General features: G+C 36.0%; 1 protein-coding gene and 1 pseudogene across 1 annotated transcript; both read left to right on the top strand.

Moving 5' to 3' along the window:
- The first annotated feature begins 1,617 nt into the window (after window positions 1-1,617).
- Window positions 1,618-4,803, top strand: LOC124450653 (annotated as a pseudogene).
- A 330-nt stretch (window positions 4,804-5,133) lies between these two features.
- Window positions 5,134-16,665, top strand: LOC124452279. The gene is made up of 5 exons (XM_047002859.1): window positions 5,134-5,407; window positions 7,798-8,139; window positions 11,487-11,703; window positions 11,847-11,858; window positions 16,043-16,665. Exons 1-5 carry the CDS (start codon window positions 5,134-5,136, stop codon window positions 16,509-16,511), a joined length of 1,314 nt encoding a protein of 437 aa, XP_046858815.1. The 3' UTR covers window positions 16,512-16,665.
- Window positions 16,666-17,863: the final 1,198 nt, after the last annotated feature.

Genomic DNA, 17,863 nt, shown 5'->3' with positions numbered 1-17,863 from the left:
TCAAACAATTTACTGTTTGAATTTGAGCATGATGCAATTGTAAGATGACACCGTGACATTCTTTGTTGACAACTTGTCAAACATACCTAACCAGGAAACCACCAAGAAAAGTTGACTTTTGGCGTATCACCTGTAAGTGAAGTTTGATTGAGATTCTACCGATCTATTGTGAAGGAACGACGGGATTACATTCCCACCCAAATCTGCCATTTTATGACTCATGATTTCTATTACTCCCACCCTATTTATATTTAAGTACCTCGACAAAGGCTTTAAGAATTGATCACATGGGCGCTGACGCAATCTCATGAATGTAATCCTGTCGTTCCTTCACAATGGATCGGTTGAATCCCAATCAAACTTCACTTACAGGTAAGCTCGTTTAATTTTTAATCAACGTGGACGTCCACATCTGCAAACATGCAAATAGATCAATATTGGGTTTTGTTCATAGTGCATTGTACTGCCTGTGACAGAATGATGGATTCAAATGCCGATTCAAGAAATCAACGACACCTTGTCAGCCAGGGTATTGGATACACATAAACCACGCAAGATTGATATTTGGGGGGGGAGCATATTCATATATGCATGGTTGAAGTTTTTTAATTCCTATTGAAATCAATGTAGATTGTGGTTAAAACGGATTAAAACAAATGAATATGTGAACAACCCACCACCCCCCCATTTATCGATTGTCCTCGCCTCTGCAGTCCTTGATACATTGGTAATATGTGAAAAAGCTATTTGCTATTATTTACTTACCAATGACGACTCTCACACAAATTTAATAGAAGCATTGCATTATCTAGAGTTTGTCTGAGTGACTGGGACCCATTTTAAACTAGATAGCAGAATGATGGCTTAATTTTCACAATATATTATTTATGGAAAAACTGTGTTGTATGTTTTTCACCAAAGCAGCAGTGGTAGCTTTATTGACTGTGTAGCATCTTTACTTATGAGAATGTTTTATGCAGTGCGGTGTTTGAAATTAAATTAAATTAAATTTCATTTCATTTCATTTAATTTCAAACACCGCACTGCATAAAACATTCTTTCATAAGACATTCCTTTCACGAGAAAACATGAGCCCAACAAAATTGACCTGCTGACCTCTGTGTGACTTCATAGCTCAGTTGGTCAGAGTACTGCACCGGCACCGCATGAGGTCCCGTTTAGTCATCTGAATTTTTCAGGTTCATGAGACAATTGCTTAAATTGTCCAGCAAAGTGCGAAGATCATATCTTCATTTAGCATCTTTACTCTTGTGAAGAGAAAAGAACATACTCAATTTCGTATTTAATTTCCGAGTAATGTGATGGAGTTAGTTCAATAAGTGTTTGCCGAATTCATTTATCATTCAATAAAATTGAAAAATGAGAATCAACAGATCGCAGATGATCATGCACGGATTCCCGCTGGAAGGAAACATTTGAACTTTTAAAGAATTTATTAGTGCAACAATAACTTGAAAGTAGAATCGCAGCGGGTAATCTTGCGCAATAAAATCCGCCAACTGCTCGCTTTTGATATTTTCAAATGAGTTACACGTGACAGGATGCGTAGTTCACCAGCAATAACACTGGCTCAATCGTTGTACAGTTTAGCTTAAAGTTCATAAGTGCAAGATATTGTATCAATGTTGCAATAATCTGTATGTTTAGTATCTTTGTTCCGAACTTGCAGCAGTTTGAGGCATCAATATTTTTCAATAGACTTTATCCATTATGGCTTTGTTGTCTTTGTTTCTTTCTTTCTGTTATGCGACATGGTAACTATTTTTCAAGCTTATCAAGTCGACAAACTCGATCTACACGGCAATAATGGCGAATGGCAAACTTGGAAGAAATTTCACAGTAAAACCTACGAGAAACCGAATGTTGAAGCGTATCGTAAAGCAATATGGCAGTCGAATCTTGAGGTATGCTGACAGTCCTTCCACGCATTAACTAAAAACTTTTACAGTAGCTAACACGTTTTTTTGAAAAGTTTCAGTTCGTCTTATTATTGTCCCACATTGGTCAAACCAATGTCACGTTACTAAGATGAAACTCATTCGCAGTCATTCTTCCATTTTTTCTTACTTTTAAGCGTTTTATGCGAACAATTGAACGAAATATGAAAAATTTCAATAATTTTATAGCCAGGAGTCGCTCCATTTTCACTGCGATCGGAGAAAGTACTGCATAAATCAAATGATAAAATATTACTATCATTATGCAATAATTCTTTCTAAAGGAAAAATATTTTCATTTGCAAGAACACCATTTTAACTTTACGAGAACACAAAGTATGTAAAAACACTCTTATATTAATGCCTGAGTCCATCATGCTTTCGTTTATGATAGACCTGCAGTTTATCTGCCCCTGCCTATAGAGATAGCATCGTTAGCTAGAAACGTGAGCTTTAAAAGCAAATCGACTTCTTACAGTACATCAAAGAGCACAACAAGGGCAAGGCGAAATTTAAGTTAGCGATGAACCAATTTGGTGATTTGACTCCCACAGAATATCGATCGTCGATGCTTGGAGCAAAAAATCGGAGAATTAGTATAAAAAGATCCGGCTCAACCTTCGTAGCACCAACTGGCGTAGAACTACCTAAATATGTGGACTGGCGGACGAAAGGCTACGTCACACGAGTGAAAGACCAAGGTACGAAAGTCACGCCATTTTCCTTTTTTATAACAACGGTAACCAACCTCTTATTAAAACTTGAAGTGGCCATTACAAGCAAACACGTTCTGTTTTCTTGCACGGTGAAGAGAAAGCTATACATGAGGTTTAGGGAATTCATGTTTAGTTGTTTACGAAGTATTGGAGAAACCTAAAGTCGAACATTTTGTTTAGGATGAATAGTCGCCTGAGGAACTCTATTGTAGGCAATTTAAATATATTCTTCACTTTAATTTCTAATTAGCAGCAATTTTAAAAAACACTTGAGAAAAACGACGATTTTTTTGAGAGCAAACATGTTTCGACATTATCATAATGCCATCTTCAGTGCAGAGTGGTTAGTGTTAAGTAATATGATACGTAATATGATATGAATAAATTAATTACAATGAATAGGATTATGATTCAGTTACTAAATATAAAATATTTACAAAAAAGGAAAAGAAAAATAAGTATTAAGAACTTATAACAAAAAATATTATTATAAAGTAAATATATAGATTATCTACCAGGATAAAGGAACATACTCACACAGACAAAAACTCCACTATCTACAAACATCTTCAAGCCTCTCCTTCATGTAAAAACAAATTCTCACCTTCCTGTTTTAAAATCATCGGCACTGATCAATCCACTTTCTCACTCAAAATCAAGGAAGCTCTACACATTAATAAAACTAATCCCGATTTAAATATCCAAGTTCACCACTACAACACTATATTTACTTTATAATAATATTTTTGTTATAAGTTCTTAATACTTATTTTTCTTTTCCTTTTTTGTAAATATTTTATATTTAGTAACTGAATCATAATCCTATTCATTGTAATTAATTTATTCATATCATATTACGTATCATATTACTTAACACTAACCACTCTGCACTGAAGATGGCATTATGATAATGTCGAAACATATTTGCTCTCAAAAAAATCGTCGTTATTCTTCACTTTATTTTAACTATTCATTCGTTCGCTTTTTGCTTTCTCTTATCACGAAGGACGTGACTTCGAATGGCAAAAAACACTTGCAGCTGCATTAGCGTTGTGAATAAACTTGATGGTGCTAAACACTTCACATAAACAATGTTTGCCAATAACGAGTTGTTATATGCAGGACATTGTGGCTCTTGTTGGGCCTTCAGCACCACTGGATCATTGGAAGGGCAGCATTTCAAAAAGACTGGTCACTTGGTATCGCTGAGCGAGCAAAATCTAGTAGACTGCAGCAGGAAATATGGTAACAAGGGATGTAAAGGAGGATGGATGGATGATGCTTTTGAATACATTAAAGCAAATGGTGGCATAGACACGGAAAAAATGTATCCCTACTTTGGAAAGGATTTGGGTTATTGTTATTATAGAGCTTCTGCAGTTAATGCTACAGTTACAGGTTTGTGTACATTATCCTCAATTTATCCATGTAAGTTATTGTTCACGATTTACATGTGAAAAATATTTTTGCTTTTTTGTTCTTCGTGGTAACTCAAGAATTTTGTTGTCTTAGAATCTAGTTAATCTACTTTCTTCTAGGTTATGTAGACATCACCGAATTCTCGGAGCACGATCTCCGTTGCCGTGGCTACAATAGGCCCAGTCTCCGTTGCTATCAACGCGCGCCATCGTAGCTTTCAATTTTACGATAACGGGGTGTATTATGAGCCATCTTGCAACTCCACAAGATTTGGTCTTGATCACGCCGTCCTCGTTGTGGGTTATGGTAACTACAATGGCGAAGACTATTGGCTCGTGAAAAATAGCTGGGGGGAATCTTGGGGCTGGAATGGGTACATAATGATGGCGAGGAACAAAATAATAACTGTGGGATTGCAACTGCTGCAAGTTACCCACTCGTTTGATACGATTGACGTAAATTATTCAGCTCTCACTGTCGTTACTTTGTTATTATTATTGTGAAACCAACACTCCCACAAACCTCTTTAACATGGAGATAAGCAAAACACAACATACTGTAATATAAATCATATATTGTAACAATATGGGGATCAAAAAGGAAAAGCCGTTAGCTGTAATTCAAACGAACTTAGCTTTTCTTTCATAGATCTAACAATCAACCCCCACCATTTTCAAATCCAAAGTGAATTATATTGGAAAAATATCAAACTAGGGGGGAAATTCATATTGTAAGTAGTGCAAAACTCAAATTCGAGCACATCATGGGGATCTAGTTTCTCATGCAAAAACTGAGAAACATAAGCGCAACAAGCAACCTTTTTCCAGTTCAAGAACCTTATTTGAGTTAGGTTGTCAAAGTAAAAAGTAGACAATTCTCTAAAAGTTACAGAGATAAAGATCGCTGCCCACATCGCGTGTCATTCTAGCTTAAACACCGTAGATCATCTTGGCGAGTTATTTAAATATGTCTCAGGGAAAGATGTTAAACTCCACAGAACAAAGTGTACTGCATTGAATAATTGTTTGTTAGGACCAGCGATGTTAGAACAGCTACTTCAAGAATTGGCCGATATCCCTTATTCACTAATTATAGATGAAAGCACTGACATTGGCAATGAAAACAACTGTGCATTATGGTTAAGTATTACAGCGCAGCCAAACAACAGATTCTCACAAGCTTCCTTGGACTTTTGTCTATTGGGAGGAAGAGTCAGTGACAAACATTTGACTGAGAACAGTGGTCTCCTTGATAAGCTCTTACCTGGAGATGTGATCTTAGTTGATAAAGGCTTTGATATCCAAGAGTCAGTTGGTTTGTACTGTGCAACTATCAAGATGCCAGCTTTTAATAAGAGTAAAAAAACGGTTGGGTGGCATTGAAATTGAACAAACCAGACGAATTGCTAATGTGAGGGTTCATGTGGAAAGAGTGATTGGAAACATTAGAAAGAAATGTGCACTTTGAGTTCAACTCAGCCAATTGATTTTGTCAATTCTAAAGAAAATGAGCCCACTACGATTGACAAAATAGTTACTGTTAGCTGTGCACTAATTAACATGTTTTGAAAAGTTAACTATGCTCCATAGTATAGTCAACTTTAACTACCTTTTAACTGCAGTTAGCGCTAACTACTTTTTTATACAACCGATTTAACCGCGTGGTTAAATTTAACTACTTTTTAACTGCAAAAAGTGTAGTTAAAAAGTAGTTAAGAGCTTTATACAACCGGCCCATGGTCGAAGGAGCAGGTGAGGATGTGAGCCAGAATGTATGAAAAAAAACTGATGTTATTTAGTCGTTCTACCGACGTAACATATGAAAAATAAATTATTTTTGAAAATGAACAGGTCGAAGGAGCAGGGAGGGGGGAGAGGTCAACCACCCCCACCCCCAGGTTAAACGATTTGTTCACTAGTCCCAAACTGAAGAAAATTTCCATTGTATATTTAAACAACAATGGTTAGAGGAGCCTGTTATTTCAGGTGATTGCCTCTACAGAAGCTAGAAGCAATAAGACCAATAAAATTTGCTAGCGTCACTGAAAGCCTGACACGTTGAGGTTGCTCCACAATCGAGAGGAACGTGAATCCCCGAAAGAACAGTACGCCTCTGGAAGTTAAATCATAAACCTAGTTTTAGAACAGAACAAAGTGAGAATTGCCGAACTAAAATAGAACCCTTTGGTGCCAGTGGAAGTTACCTGACAGTTTTGACACGCCAACTCTTCATACTCTTTCTTTGTAATTTTGTGTAGGAAATTAAATAGAATTCAGAGTGAAGACGAATACAATGGAATCGCTCAAAATGACGTCTCCAATGACCAGTTGCACAACCTACTAAAGGAGAGTCAACGAGCGAAATTCAGAGAACACGAAGGTCGTAGATTGAATAATGATAAACAAGATATATACCATGCCTAAAACGCTTTTTTAAACAAGGATAATAAATTAAATGGTCATGGTTTGAACGAGGCACAAGAGGATATATACGATGCTTAACACGTGGTTTTAAACAGGGTAATAAATTACATGTTTGTAAATGTAGATCGTCCAGGTTGGTATATCTTCAGATGACTACCGCTGACAGGTAATAAAAAGATGGCAGACTATCAATTACAGATAATAAATTAGATCGTCATGGATTGAACAAGGCACAAGAGGATATATACGGTGGTGAGGCTAAGAACGGAAGTAATACATTCAATCAAAAAAAATGAAGGGGGAAATGGCGAGAGAATAAGTCCTGGGTCTTGCGAAGCAGCCCAACCGGGATTTTTTTCTCGACCGGGAATTTTTTTCTCGCAATAAATTTGCTTTACTGAACTACCATCCGCAAACAGATCGTTTTTCCGAAGAAAAAAGAAACTTGAATATCCAGTTTCATAAAAAGTATTGAGTGTATAACTCGCATTTTTACTTTTTACAGAGCGATTGTATTTTTCATCGATGTTGATAGTGCTTGAAATACTAAATGGTTGTCATCTCGATATCAATAATTGAATATACTTAAAGACTTTAATATGTTTTAAAGGAAAACCGCAGCTTAAGAGCAAATCGACTGTGTATGACAAAAATATATAGTAGCTATAAGATGTTTTCATTCTATATGTAAATTTTTTCGAATAAAAATTCATACCAACAAATCCTTTAAATTTATTTCAAAAACGTAATAATACTTTTGCACTGAGGATAACGTAGAATTGAAATAAATATAGTTAAAAGATTTTCTTCGTGAAGATGAAACTGAGTAGTAAAATGAATCAACTGAGGTCAAACTAAAGATCTACGATCGAAAAAATACAAATTGTTTATGAACACGCGAGAAACACGAGTGATCACGAATGACGACGACAAATATTTTTGGCTTCAGATATCATTCCAGTTATATTCCAGTAGTAATAGTAGTTTGTATGGTCATACCTCCATGGGTGTCTCAGTTATATTCCAGTTATATTCCAGTTATATTCCAGTTATATTCAGTTCACTGTGATAAACACGTTTTCCTCAACTTTGGTTTGCTTTCTCAACGGAGATTTTTCTCGACCACCTTTTTCCGAAATGGCTTTCCTTGAGCAAACCGTTTCCGTGGATCATCAGATAAATGGCTACTCAGTCGATGGCAGATTTTCGGAACGCTCCTCCAAGCCCGTGACAGTCATGAAGTGTATTACACTGGCAGAAATTTGGAACCTCTTTCATTAGAAGACAAGACCTGCGACTTAGGACGTCGTGACAAAGCCAAATATATCTTTGAAGAATTTGCTAAAATTTTGAAAGGAGGCTCAAACGAAATGAAAAACACAGAAAACGAAAACATTCGCGAAAATGTTGGCGATCGAAGTGTCACGTTGGGTTCTGATGATTTGATCTATTCAAGTACAGACGATGGTTTATTTTCGTCAATTTTGTTAGCTTATAATAATCATTGGAAACTGCGAACGTCTCCCGAAGATTGGTGGTTTGTTGTCATCAGAAACGTCGCCATCGCCATTGACAAACATTCAAAACATGAAAATGTACGGAAAATGTTTGTTGAACACAAAGGTTGGCATGTATGAAAATACTTGTGAAGTCCGATTTTAGATATAGTGTTTATAAATGTACAGTACTGCTCTTTTCATATGAATATTGAACAGTTTTGGTCATGTGATTGACATGCTTATACGATTTTATATTGATAAATTATTGTTCTAGTTACACCTCAGGTTTACCAGTAGAAACCATTAATTATAACCCGACGTTTCGTCTGACAAACGCATGTTATCGCGGATTTCTAAGTTTGAATCAGCTCTTCTTTATATTATATGGTCAATTACCAAACTTTGCAAATCGCCTAAGGTATACAGATGTAATTTTCAGTTGCTACAGCATTTTATCATTGTAAAATCGTATAAACATGTTAATCACATGACAAAGCTGGGGGTGGATGGAACTTGTGTATCTGTCGCGGGTCGCGTGTAAAATGTCGCGGGTATAAAGGCTGAAACACACTAGGCAGTCGCTTTAGTCGCGCGTCTAAAACTACCGCTTTGCGTGGTTACTAAGCTAGTAGCGTAGTCGCGTCAGCTAGTTTTGAAAGTTCAACATGTTGAACTTTTGACTTTGGTCGCTTCAGTCGCTTTACACTGATTGGCCAATAGATACATTTTAACTTCCTAAATGCATATCATATTTCTTCTCATAAGCATCATACGAAATTTATAGATTATACCTTGGAAAACGAAGGCAATATATAGTGGAATCTTTCAGTTTTATATGACATATCAAATAGGGACAATAGGAGCTACAAACTGGAACCCTAATGCACAACCTAAGTGCAGAATAAGATTATCCACAATATACGCGTAATGGCGTATGGACTATGATCATATTGGCGTGTTTTAACTGGCTTGTTCTCTTTTCTCCACATAGTAGTTTGTACTGAGTAAATATTCATATATTAGTAGCTATAATAAAGGCCAGAATAAAAAGTTTAAGTGATATCTGTGTCTGTAACAAACTAAAATCACCGCCATGTGCAATAGACGCCACGGTAAAAGTCGCGATGGTCGCTGCATGTGTGTTTCTAGCGTTCCAGCGACTGACGCGTGCGCATCAATTCGCTTTGGACGCGCGACTGAAGCGACTGCCCAGTGTGTTTCAGCCTTAAAAAGCACTTTTGCATGGAAAAGTTTGAAGAAGCCGTTGTTAAATTCTCGGGAATTCTTTTATTTCATTTATGCCCACTTGAATGCGCTTTATGAATCAACGTTCTCTGCTGTCAACATTAAAATATGTCACCCTTTGCTTTGATATTTAAGATTTGTGTTTGTTATAGCTATCCAAATAGTTAGACGAAGCGTTGTTAATAAAAGAGGAATTATTATAGTTTTGAGGGCTGTTAAAATTCTATACAATTGAATTTACAGTTCATATAAATTATTAGATATGGTTTATTTGTATGTATAACTTGCACTTTCACGATTATAAATTTGTTTCTCTAGCAACAAAGGGCCATTAGAAGCACTAAAAGATTGTATACAAGTAAATCTTGAATGGTTAGTGATGCTTGGTAATAATGAAAAGCTAACTATGTTTCGATAGTGATTAGTGTATATATATTAGTATTATATTTGATACATAGAACAAACACACATTGCTCATGAGTCACGATTTTACGCAACACTAATTGGGATTTCGACAACAGAGAACCTGAGAACGTGTATCTTATAGACCCTGGCTCTAAGTGTAGTAGTCATCACAAATATCAACCATTAATTCAAGATTTATTTGGATACAACTCATGTAATGGATATAGAACATATTATTGCTAGGTAAAAGAAACTTGCCAATCGTGCAAGGAAAAGTGAAAGTGGTTTTATTTATATAATCTATCCATAGCTTATGAAATATGATCCTAAACGAAATGTGTTTACAACTTGAAGTGGATGTACGGAGTTTTCAACGGTAACGTCCCCAAATTTGCAGCCTCTAATTATAGGATTTACATACTGGGTACATTGTGTATATTACAGTATAACTTACACTTTCCGTCTTGGAAAGTTGCGTTCTTATAACTAAAAGTAATTCAATTCCAATGCATGCAAATTCTTTACATTTGGCAATGCTTTTAATAGCTTCTGGGTGTCATGTTAACAACATATCTATAGTTACCGTAAGTTCGTAAAAGCACTATTGAATAATAAGCATTTAATAATACAAGTTGTTTTTAATAAATATTTCACATCTCATGATGCCATTTCAGCATAAAGGGTATTTACTATAATGAAGATAGCATCATAAGATGTTGAAACATGTTAATGTTAAAAAACTTGTTGTTTTACTTAATGCGCAATATCTATAGTTGTTCAGGAGTAATTCCTTGGAATGGTTGGCAGTTGGTAAGTGCACAACTATATGCAAAATTGCAACAATAAGTACTTTTAAAGCTTAACAACAACATGTATATTTGGATAGGTATAACAAACACTAAATCTTAAATATCCAAAGCATTGGATACATAGTTTAATGATGACAGCAGAGAATGTTGATTAGAGCACATTAAAATGGGCATACATAGAAATAAAGAATCTCTGAGAATTTAACATCGACTTCTTAAACTTTACCATGCAAAAAGTGTTTTATACCTGCAACATTTTACCCAAGGAACTGCGACTTCTTACCCGCGACAGTTAGATACACTCCAATGAAACACATAGCACCACCTCTTAATGTTCTCCTGGTTTACTTTCTTATGTAGGTATGATCACTTGTGCAAGACCCATTTATGAATGCTGAGCATGTGAAACTGAAGATCTTGATAGATCTTCCTGGTCACTCATAGTTGTATGGGATGAGGAGCCCCTAGACAGTTTTAAGATTAAAAATTTGGGCAAGTCTTCAATGTTAGTTGGTTGAAAAATACTAGTGAAAGAAATGACATGTCATTTAAAATCTGGTGAACTTGGGAAATATTTACTGCCCTCCCCCCCTCCAGGACTATGGCTCAGATATGCTGTTATGTTTTATTGAATTAAAATACATGGAACGCCATCTGAAGCAAATAATTGAAAAACTTACATCATACACGCGAGATTTTACCCAGACACGTAAGATTTTACCCTAGACACGCGAGATTTTACTCCAGACACGTGAGATTTTACCCAGACACGCGAGATTTTACTCCAGACACGTGAGATTTTACCCCAGACACATGTGTGTAGTGTTTCGAGATTTCTTGAAGAGTAATAATCGACTGACCGCACATGCGTGTCTGGGGTAAAATCACGCTTCAAAAATTATTAGGCTTTGTATTACAGGTAGCGTTTCATGTATTTTAGTTCAATGGCCTGTTATGAACAAAAGATTTTTGTAAACGCACTTTCATTATCTATGAATTTAACAAATTTTAGGCAAGAAAGCATTGAATGTAGAAATGGATTCTAATAACATCTATGATGTAAACTACTCTTCATTTTTTGATGCCATGTCACATGAAATATCGAAAAATGTCAAAGTTCCTGGTTATATTGATCTGATAACTGCTGATTTCTCATCAAGCACACCAGTGCAAAAGATTGTATCGCAAATCACTTTGATGTCTTCATTACAGGAGTTCTTTGAATACAGGTGGCAACTTTTATGTATTTATTCCTGCTACAGGATTTTCACTGTCTCTGCGAAATATGCATGAAACAAATTGGTCACAATGTATACAATGCTTTATGTGATAACATGAATGATGAAACAGTTTCATTTTTATTGTTTTATAGAACGCGTTTAATGTGTGCATTCCAGCTGTTGAAATGCTTGGCAATTGAGGAAGATTGGAGTAAACTTATTGAAAACTAGATGCACTCAAAATCTTCTTAAACCGATTGAGCATGAGTTGTGTTTACCACAAAAATGGTGGAAACTGGCAGAAAATATATTTAAAAACTGTTTGCAACTTACTGTGGTGAACCTGATTGCGAATGGTGGTCAAAATTGTCATGAAGAAGACTTTGGTTCAGGAAGTTTGCGCTATTATGGATGGATGCCACGGTTCATGGAAAAGTAGAATATTCTGCGAAATCGATACGTTTACAGGTGGACTTGTCACGGTACCGCTAACTCTTTCACATCCGTCATTTATTTTGATAAGGCTGCATTAGTTGCTGGATGTCTGGGTCATCAGCTTCACGAGAATGATGACAACATACCATCTGTACAGCCTTATCAAGGATGGTGTCTTATGTTGCCAAAGAATCTACCATTTCGAGCCGAACACCAATGATTGAGCGATTTTGAACAATCTTGCTACGTTTTTAAGACAAATAAAATAATCACTACTCTATTATTATAGACAGCAGAATGTATGGAAAAAAACTGATGTTATTTAGTCATTCTACCGACGTAAAATATGAAGAAATATATTATTTTTGAAAAGGAAGAGGTCGAAGGAGCATGGGGAGGGTCAACCACACAAACATCCAGGATAAACGATTTGTTCACTACTCCCAAACTGAAGAAAATTTCCATTGTATATTTAAAAAACAATGGTTAGAGGAGCCTGTTATTTCAGGTGATTGCCTTTACAGAAGCTAGAAGCAATAAGACCAATAAAAATTTGCTAGCGTCACTGAAAGCCTGACACGTTGAGGTTGCTCCACAATCGAGAGGAACGTGAATCCCCGAAAGAACAGTACGCCTGGAAGTTAAATCATAAACCTAGTTTTAGAACAGAACAAAGTGAGAATTGCCGAACTAAAATAGAACCCTTTGGTGCCAGTGGAAGTTACCTGACAGTTTTGACACGTCAACTCATACTCTTCTTTGTAATTTTGTGTAGGAAATTAAATATTCAGAGTGAAGACGAATACAATGGAATCGCTCAAAATGCGTCTCCAATGACCAGTTGCACAACCTACTAAAGGAGAGTCAACGAGCGAAATTCAGAGAACACGAAGGTCGTAGATTGAATAATGATAAACAAGATATATACCATGCCTAAAACGCTTTTTAAACAAGATAATAAATTAAATGGTCATGGTTTGAACGAGGCACAAGAGGATATATACGATGCTTAACACGTGGTTTTAAACAGGGGTAATAAATTACATGTTTGTAAATGTAGATCGTCCAGGTTGGTATATCTTCAGATGACTACCGCTGACAGGTAATAAAAAGATGGCAGACTATCAATTACAGATAATAAATTAGATCGTCATGGATTGAACAAGGCACAAGAGGATATATACGGTGGTGAGGCTAAGAACGGAAGTAATACATTCAATCAAAAAAATGAAGGGGGAAATGGCGAGAGAATAAGTCCTGGGTCTTGCGAAGCAGCCCAACGGGATTTTTCGACCGGAATTTTTCTCGCAATAAATTTGTTTTTACTGAACTACCATCCGCAAACAGATCGTTTTTCCGAAGAAAAAGAAACTTGAATATCCAGTTTCATAAAAAGTATTGAGTGTATAACTGCATTTTACTTTTACAGAGCGATTGTATTTTCATCGATGTTGATAGTGCTTGAAATACTAAATGGTTGTCATCTCGATATCAATAATTGAATATACTTAAAGACTTTAATATGTTTTAAAGGAAACCGCAGCTTAAGAGCAAATCGACTGTGTATGACAAAATATATAGTAGCTATAAGATGTTTTCATTCTATATGTAAATTTTTCGAATAAAAATTCATACCAACAAATCCTTTAAATTTATTTGAAAACGTAATAATACTTTTGCACTGAGGATAACGTAGAATTGAAATAAATATAGTTAAAGATTTTCTTCGTGAAGATGAAACTGAGTAGTAAAATGAATCAACTGAGGTCAAACTAAAGATCTACGATCCGAAAAATACAAATTGTTTATGAACACGCAGAAACACGAGTGATCACGAATGACGACGACAAATATTTTTGGCTTTAATTTTTGGCTTCAGATATCATTCCAGTTCTTTAAATACTGAGTTCACTGTGATAAACACGTGTTTCTCAACTTTGGTTTGCTTCTCTACGGAGATTTTTTGACCAAACTTTTTCCGAAATGGCTTTCCTTAAGAAACTCCGTTTCCGTAGATCATCAGATAAACGTGGCTACTCAGTCGATGGCAGATTTTCGGAACGCTTCCAAGCCCGTGACAGTCATGAAGTGTATTACACTGGCAGAACATTTGGAACCTCTTTCATTAAAAGACGAGACTAACAACTTAGGACGTCGTGGTGAAGCCAAGTATTTTTGAAGAAGCTAAAAATTTTGAAAGGAAGCTCAAACGAAGTGAAAAAGACACAGAAAACGAAAACATTCGCGAAAATGTTGGCGATCGAAGTGTCACGTTGGGTTCTGCTGATTTGATCCATTCAAGTACAGACGATGGTTTATTTTCGTCAATTTTGTTGGCTTATAATAATCATTGGAAACTGCGAACGTCTCCCGAAGACTGGTGGTTTGTTATCATCAGAAGCATCGCCATCGCCATTGACAAACATTCAAAAGATGAAAAATACGGAAGATGTTTGTTAAAACACGAAGGTTGGCATGTATAGAAATGTTTTAGATATAGTGTTTATAAATGTACAGTACTGCTCTTTTCATATGAATATTGAACAGGTTTTGGTCATGTGATTGACATGCTTGTACGATTTTACATTGATAAACTAATGTTCTAGTTACGCCTCTGGTTTACCAGTAGAAACCATTAATTGAAACTCGACAATTCGTCTGACAAACGAACGTTACATATTTTAATGTTGACAGCAGAGAACGTTGATTCATAGAGCACATTAAAATGGACATACATAGAAATAAAGAATTCCTGAGAATTTAACATCGACTTCTTTTAAACTTTACCATGCAAAAGTGTTTTTATACCTGCAACATTTTACCCGCGACCTGCGACTTTTTACCCGCGACAGTTAGACACACTCCAATGAAACACATAGCACCACCTCTTAATGTTCTCCCTGTCCTCACTTTCTTATGTATGTATGACCACTTGTGCAAGACCCATTTATGAATGCTGAGCATGTGAAACTGAAGATCTTGATAGATCTTCCTGGTCACTCATAGTTGTATGGAATGGGGAGCCCCTAGACAGTTTGAAGATTAAAAATTTGGGCAGTTTTCAATGTTAGTTGGGTGAAAAATACTAGTGAAAGAAATGACATGTCATTTGAACTCTGGTGAGCTTGGGAAATATTTACTGCTCTCCCCCCCCTCCAGAAACTATGGCTCAGATATGCTGTATGTTTTATTGAACTAAAATACATGGAACGCTACCTGAAGCAAATAATTGAAGCGAGATTTTACCCAAACACGTGAGATTTTACCCCAGACACGTGAGATTTTACCCCAGACATGCGAGATTTTACCCCAGACACGTGCAATTTTACCCCAGACACATGTGTGTATTGTTTCGAGATTCTCTTGAAGAGAAATAATCGATTGACAATACATGCGTGTCTGGGGTAAAATCACGGCTTCAAAAAATTATTGGCGTTTTGTATTACAGGTAGCGTTTCATGTATTTTAGTTCAATGGCCTGTTATGAACAAAAGATTTTTGTAAACGCACTTTCATTATCTATGAATTTAACAAATTTTAGGCAAGAAAGCATTGAATGTAGAAATGGATTCTTATAATATCTATGATGTAAACTACTCTTCATTTTTTGATGCCATGTCACATAAAATATCAAAGAATGTCAAAGTTCCTGGTTATGTTGATCTGATAACTGCTGATTTCTCATCAAGCACACCAGTGCAAAAGATTGTATCACAAATCGCTTTGATGTCTTCATTACAGGAGTTCTTTAAATACAGGTGGCAACTTTTATGTATTTATTCCTGCTACAGAATTTTCACAGTCCTTGCAAAATATGCATAAGACAAATTGGTCGCAATTTATACAATACCTTATGCGATAATATGAATGATGAAACAGTTTCATTTTTATTGTTTTATAGCATGGGTATGAGGTGTGGAATTCCAGCTGTTGAAATGCTTGGCACTGAGGAAGATTGGAGGAAACTTATTGAAAAACTAGATGCACTCAAAAATCTTCTTAAACCGATTGAGCATCTGTTGTATTTACCACCAGATTGGTGGAAACTGGCAGAAAATGTATTTCAAAAACTGCTTGCAACTTACTGTGGTGAACCTGATTGCGAGTGGTGGTCAACAATTGTCACCAGAGAACAATTTGGTTCAGGAGATCTGTGCTACACAGGATGGATCAAAAAGTTGAGTAATTTTGAAAGTGGACTTGTCACGGCACCGCTAACTCTTTCACATCCCTCAGGTTTAGCTGATAAGGCTGCGTTAGTTGCTGGATGTCTGGGTTATAAGCTTCACGAGAATGATGACAACATACCATCTGTACAGCCTTATCAAGGATGGTGTCTTATGTTGCCAAAGAATTCACCATTTCGAGTCGAACACCAATGATTGAGCGATTTTAAACAATCTTGCTACGTTTTTAAGACAAAATAAATAATCACTACTCTACTTAATATAGACAGCAAAATAAATGAAAAACTGATGTTATTTAGTCGTTCTACCTACGTAAAATATGAAGAAATAAATTATTTTTGAAAATGAACAGGTCGAAGGAGCATGGGGAGTGGTCAACCACACACACGGCCAGGTTAAACGATTTGTTCACTACTCCCAAACTGAAGAAAATTTCCATTGTATATTTAAACAACAATGGTTAGAGGAGCCTGTTATTTCAGGTGATTGCCTCTACAGAAGCTACAAGCAATAAGACCAATAAAATTTGCTGGCGTCACTGAAAGCCTGACACGTTGAGGTTGCTCCACAATCGAGAGGAACGTGAATCCCGAAAGAACAGTACGCCTCTGGTAGTTAGGTCATAAACCTAATTTTAGAACAGAACAAAGTGAGAATTGCCGAACTAAAATAGAACCCTTTTGGTGCCAGTGGAAGTTACCTGACAGTTTTGACACGTCAACTTCATACTTTCTTTGTAATTTTGTGTAGGAAATGAAATAGAATTCAATTCAGTCTGAACACAGTTTCGAATAAAAGCGTAAAACAGTGCTGTTTTAATGGTATCTTGGTGATGACATAAATGAAAATTTGAGTATACAAGAAGTATTTTTCAGATCATGTTTCGCTTTCAGAACCTGCAAATTCACACGGTTTATCGCACTGCTTAAGTGTTTACACAGTTTCTGCTTTCTACGAAACTTTCTCGATCAAGTCAATGTTCATTACGACAAAGTTTAGGAAATGGGAATATCCTCGTCATATCTTTGCTCACTAATATTTCCTAACACTACCTCAAATAATAAGGTCTCTTGCTTCTATATTGAATTTAGATCAAAAGCTATCTGCTTTCCACTGTCTTATCAAGTTTTTCTAAAATCTTCAGTTTTGTTGAGAGAAAAAATTGCGATCTTATTATTATTTTATATTAATGAAACTGTCGTCTTTTCAAGGTTCGTGAACCAAACCCTAAATACGGACATCGCAACACGTCTATTGTCACGACAGAGTAACCAACTTTTTAAACAGCTTTTCTCTACAGGTTTTTCAAACAAACTGTCTAGAAAACAAGTTGCTGTATTCAAACTAGGATCGATTTGAACAAAACACCAGAAATACAAAACAAACAATCTTTTATAAAACGAATAACTTGCAGAGAAAAAGTCATTCTTTATTGATCACCAGCTCAGAAAAGCAGTGCCATACAAGATTGAAAGAAGATAGTTCAAGAAGACAGAAGAAATTAAGTATGTTCATCGATAACTGTGAAATCTGTAACACCTATAGAC

This window comes from Xenia sp. Carnegie-2017, unplaced genomic scaffold (assembly GCF_021976095.1).
Source record: "Xenia sp. Carnegie-2017 unplaced genomic scaffold, XeniaSp_v1 HiC_scaffold_24, whole genome shotgun sequence".
Classification (NCBI taxonomy): domain Eukaryota; kingdom Metazoa; phylum Cnidaria; class Anthozoa; order Malacalcyonacea; family Xeniidae; genus Xenia; species Xenia sp. Carnegie-2017.
Note: the sequence above shows the minus strand (reverse complement) of the source record. Positions and strands in the feature narration are given on the sequence as shown.

What these genes read in the sequence shown, in the direction of transcription:
- LOC124452279 (XM_047002859.1), top strand. Translation starts at nt 5,134, where the DNA reads ATGTTAGAACAGCTACTTCAAGAATTGGCCGATATCCCTTATTCACTA. An exon ending in TGATATCCAAGAGTCAGTTG is followed by an intron (nt 5,408 to 7,797) that starts GTTTGTACTGTG and finishes CTCTTTCATTAG; the next exon opens with AAGACAAGACCTGCGACTTA. An exon ending in AATGTTTGTTGAACACAAAG is followed by an intron (nt 8,140 to 11,486) that starts GTTGGCATGTAT and finishes AACAAATTTTAG; the next exon opens with GCAAGAAAGCATTGAATGTA.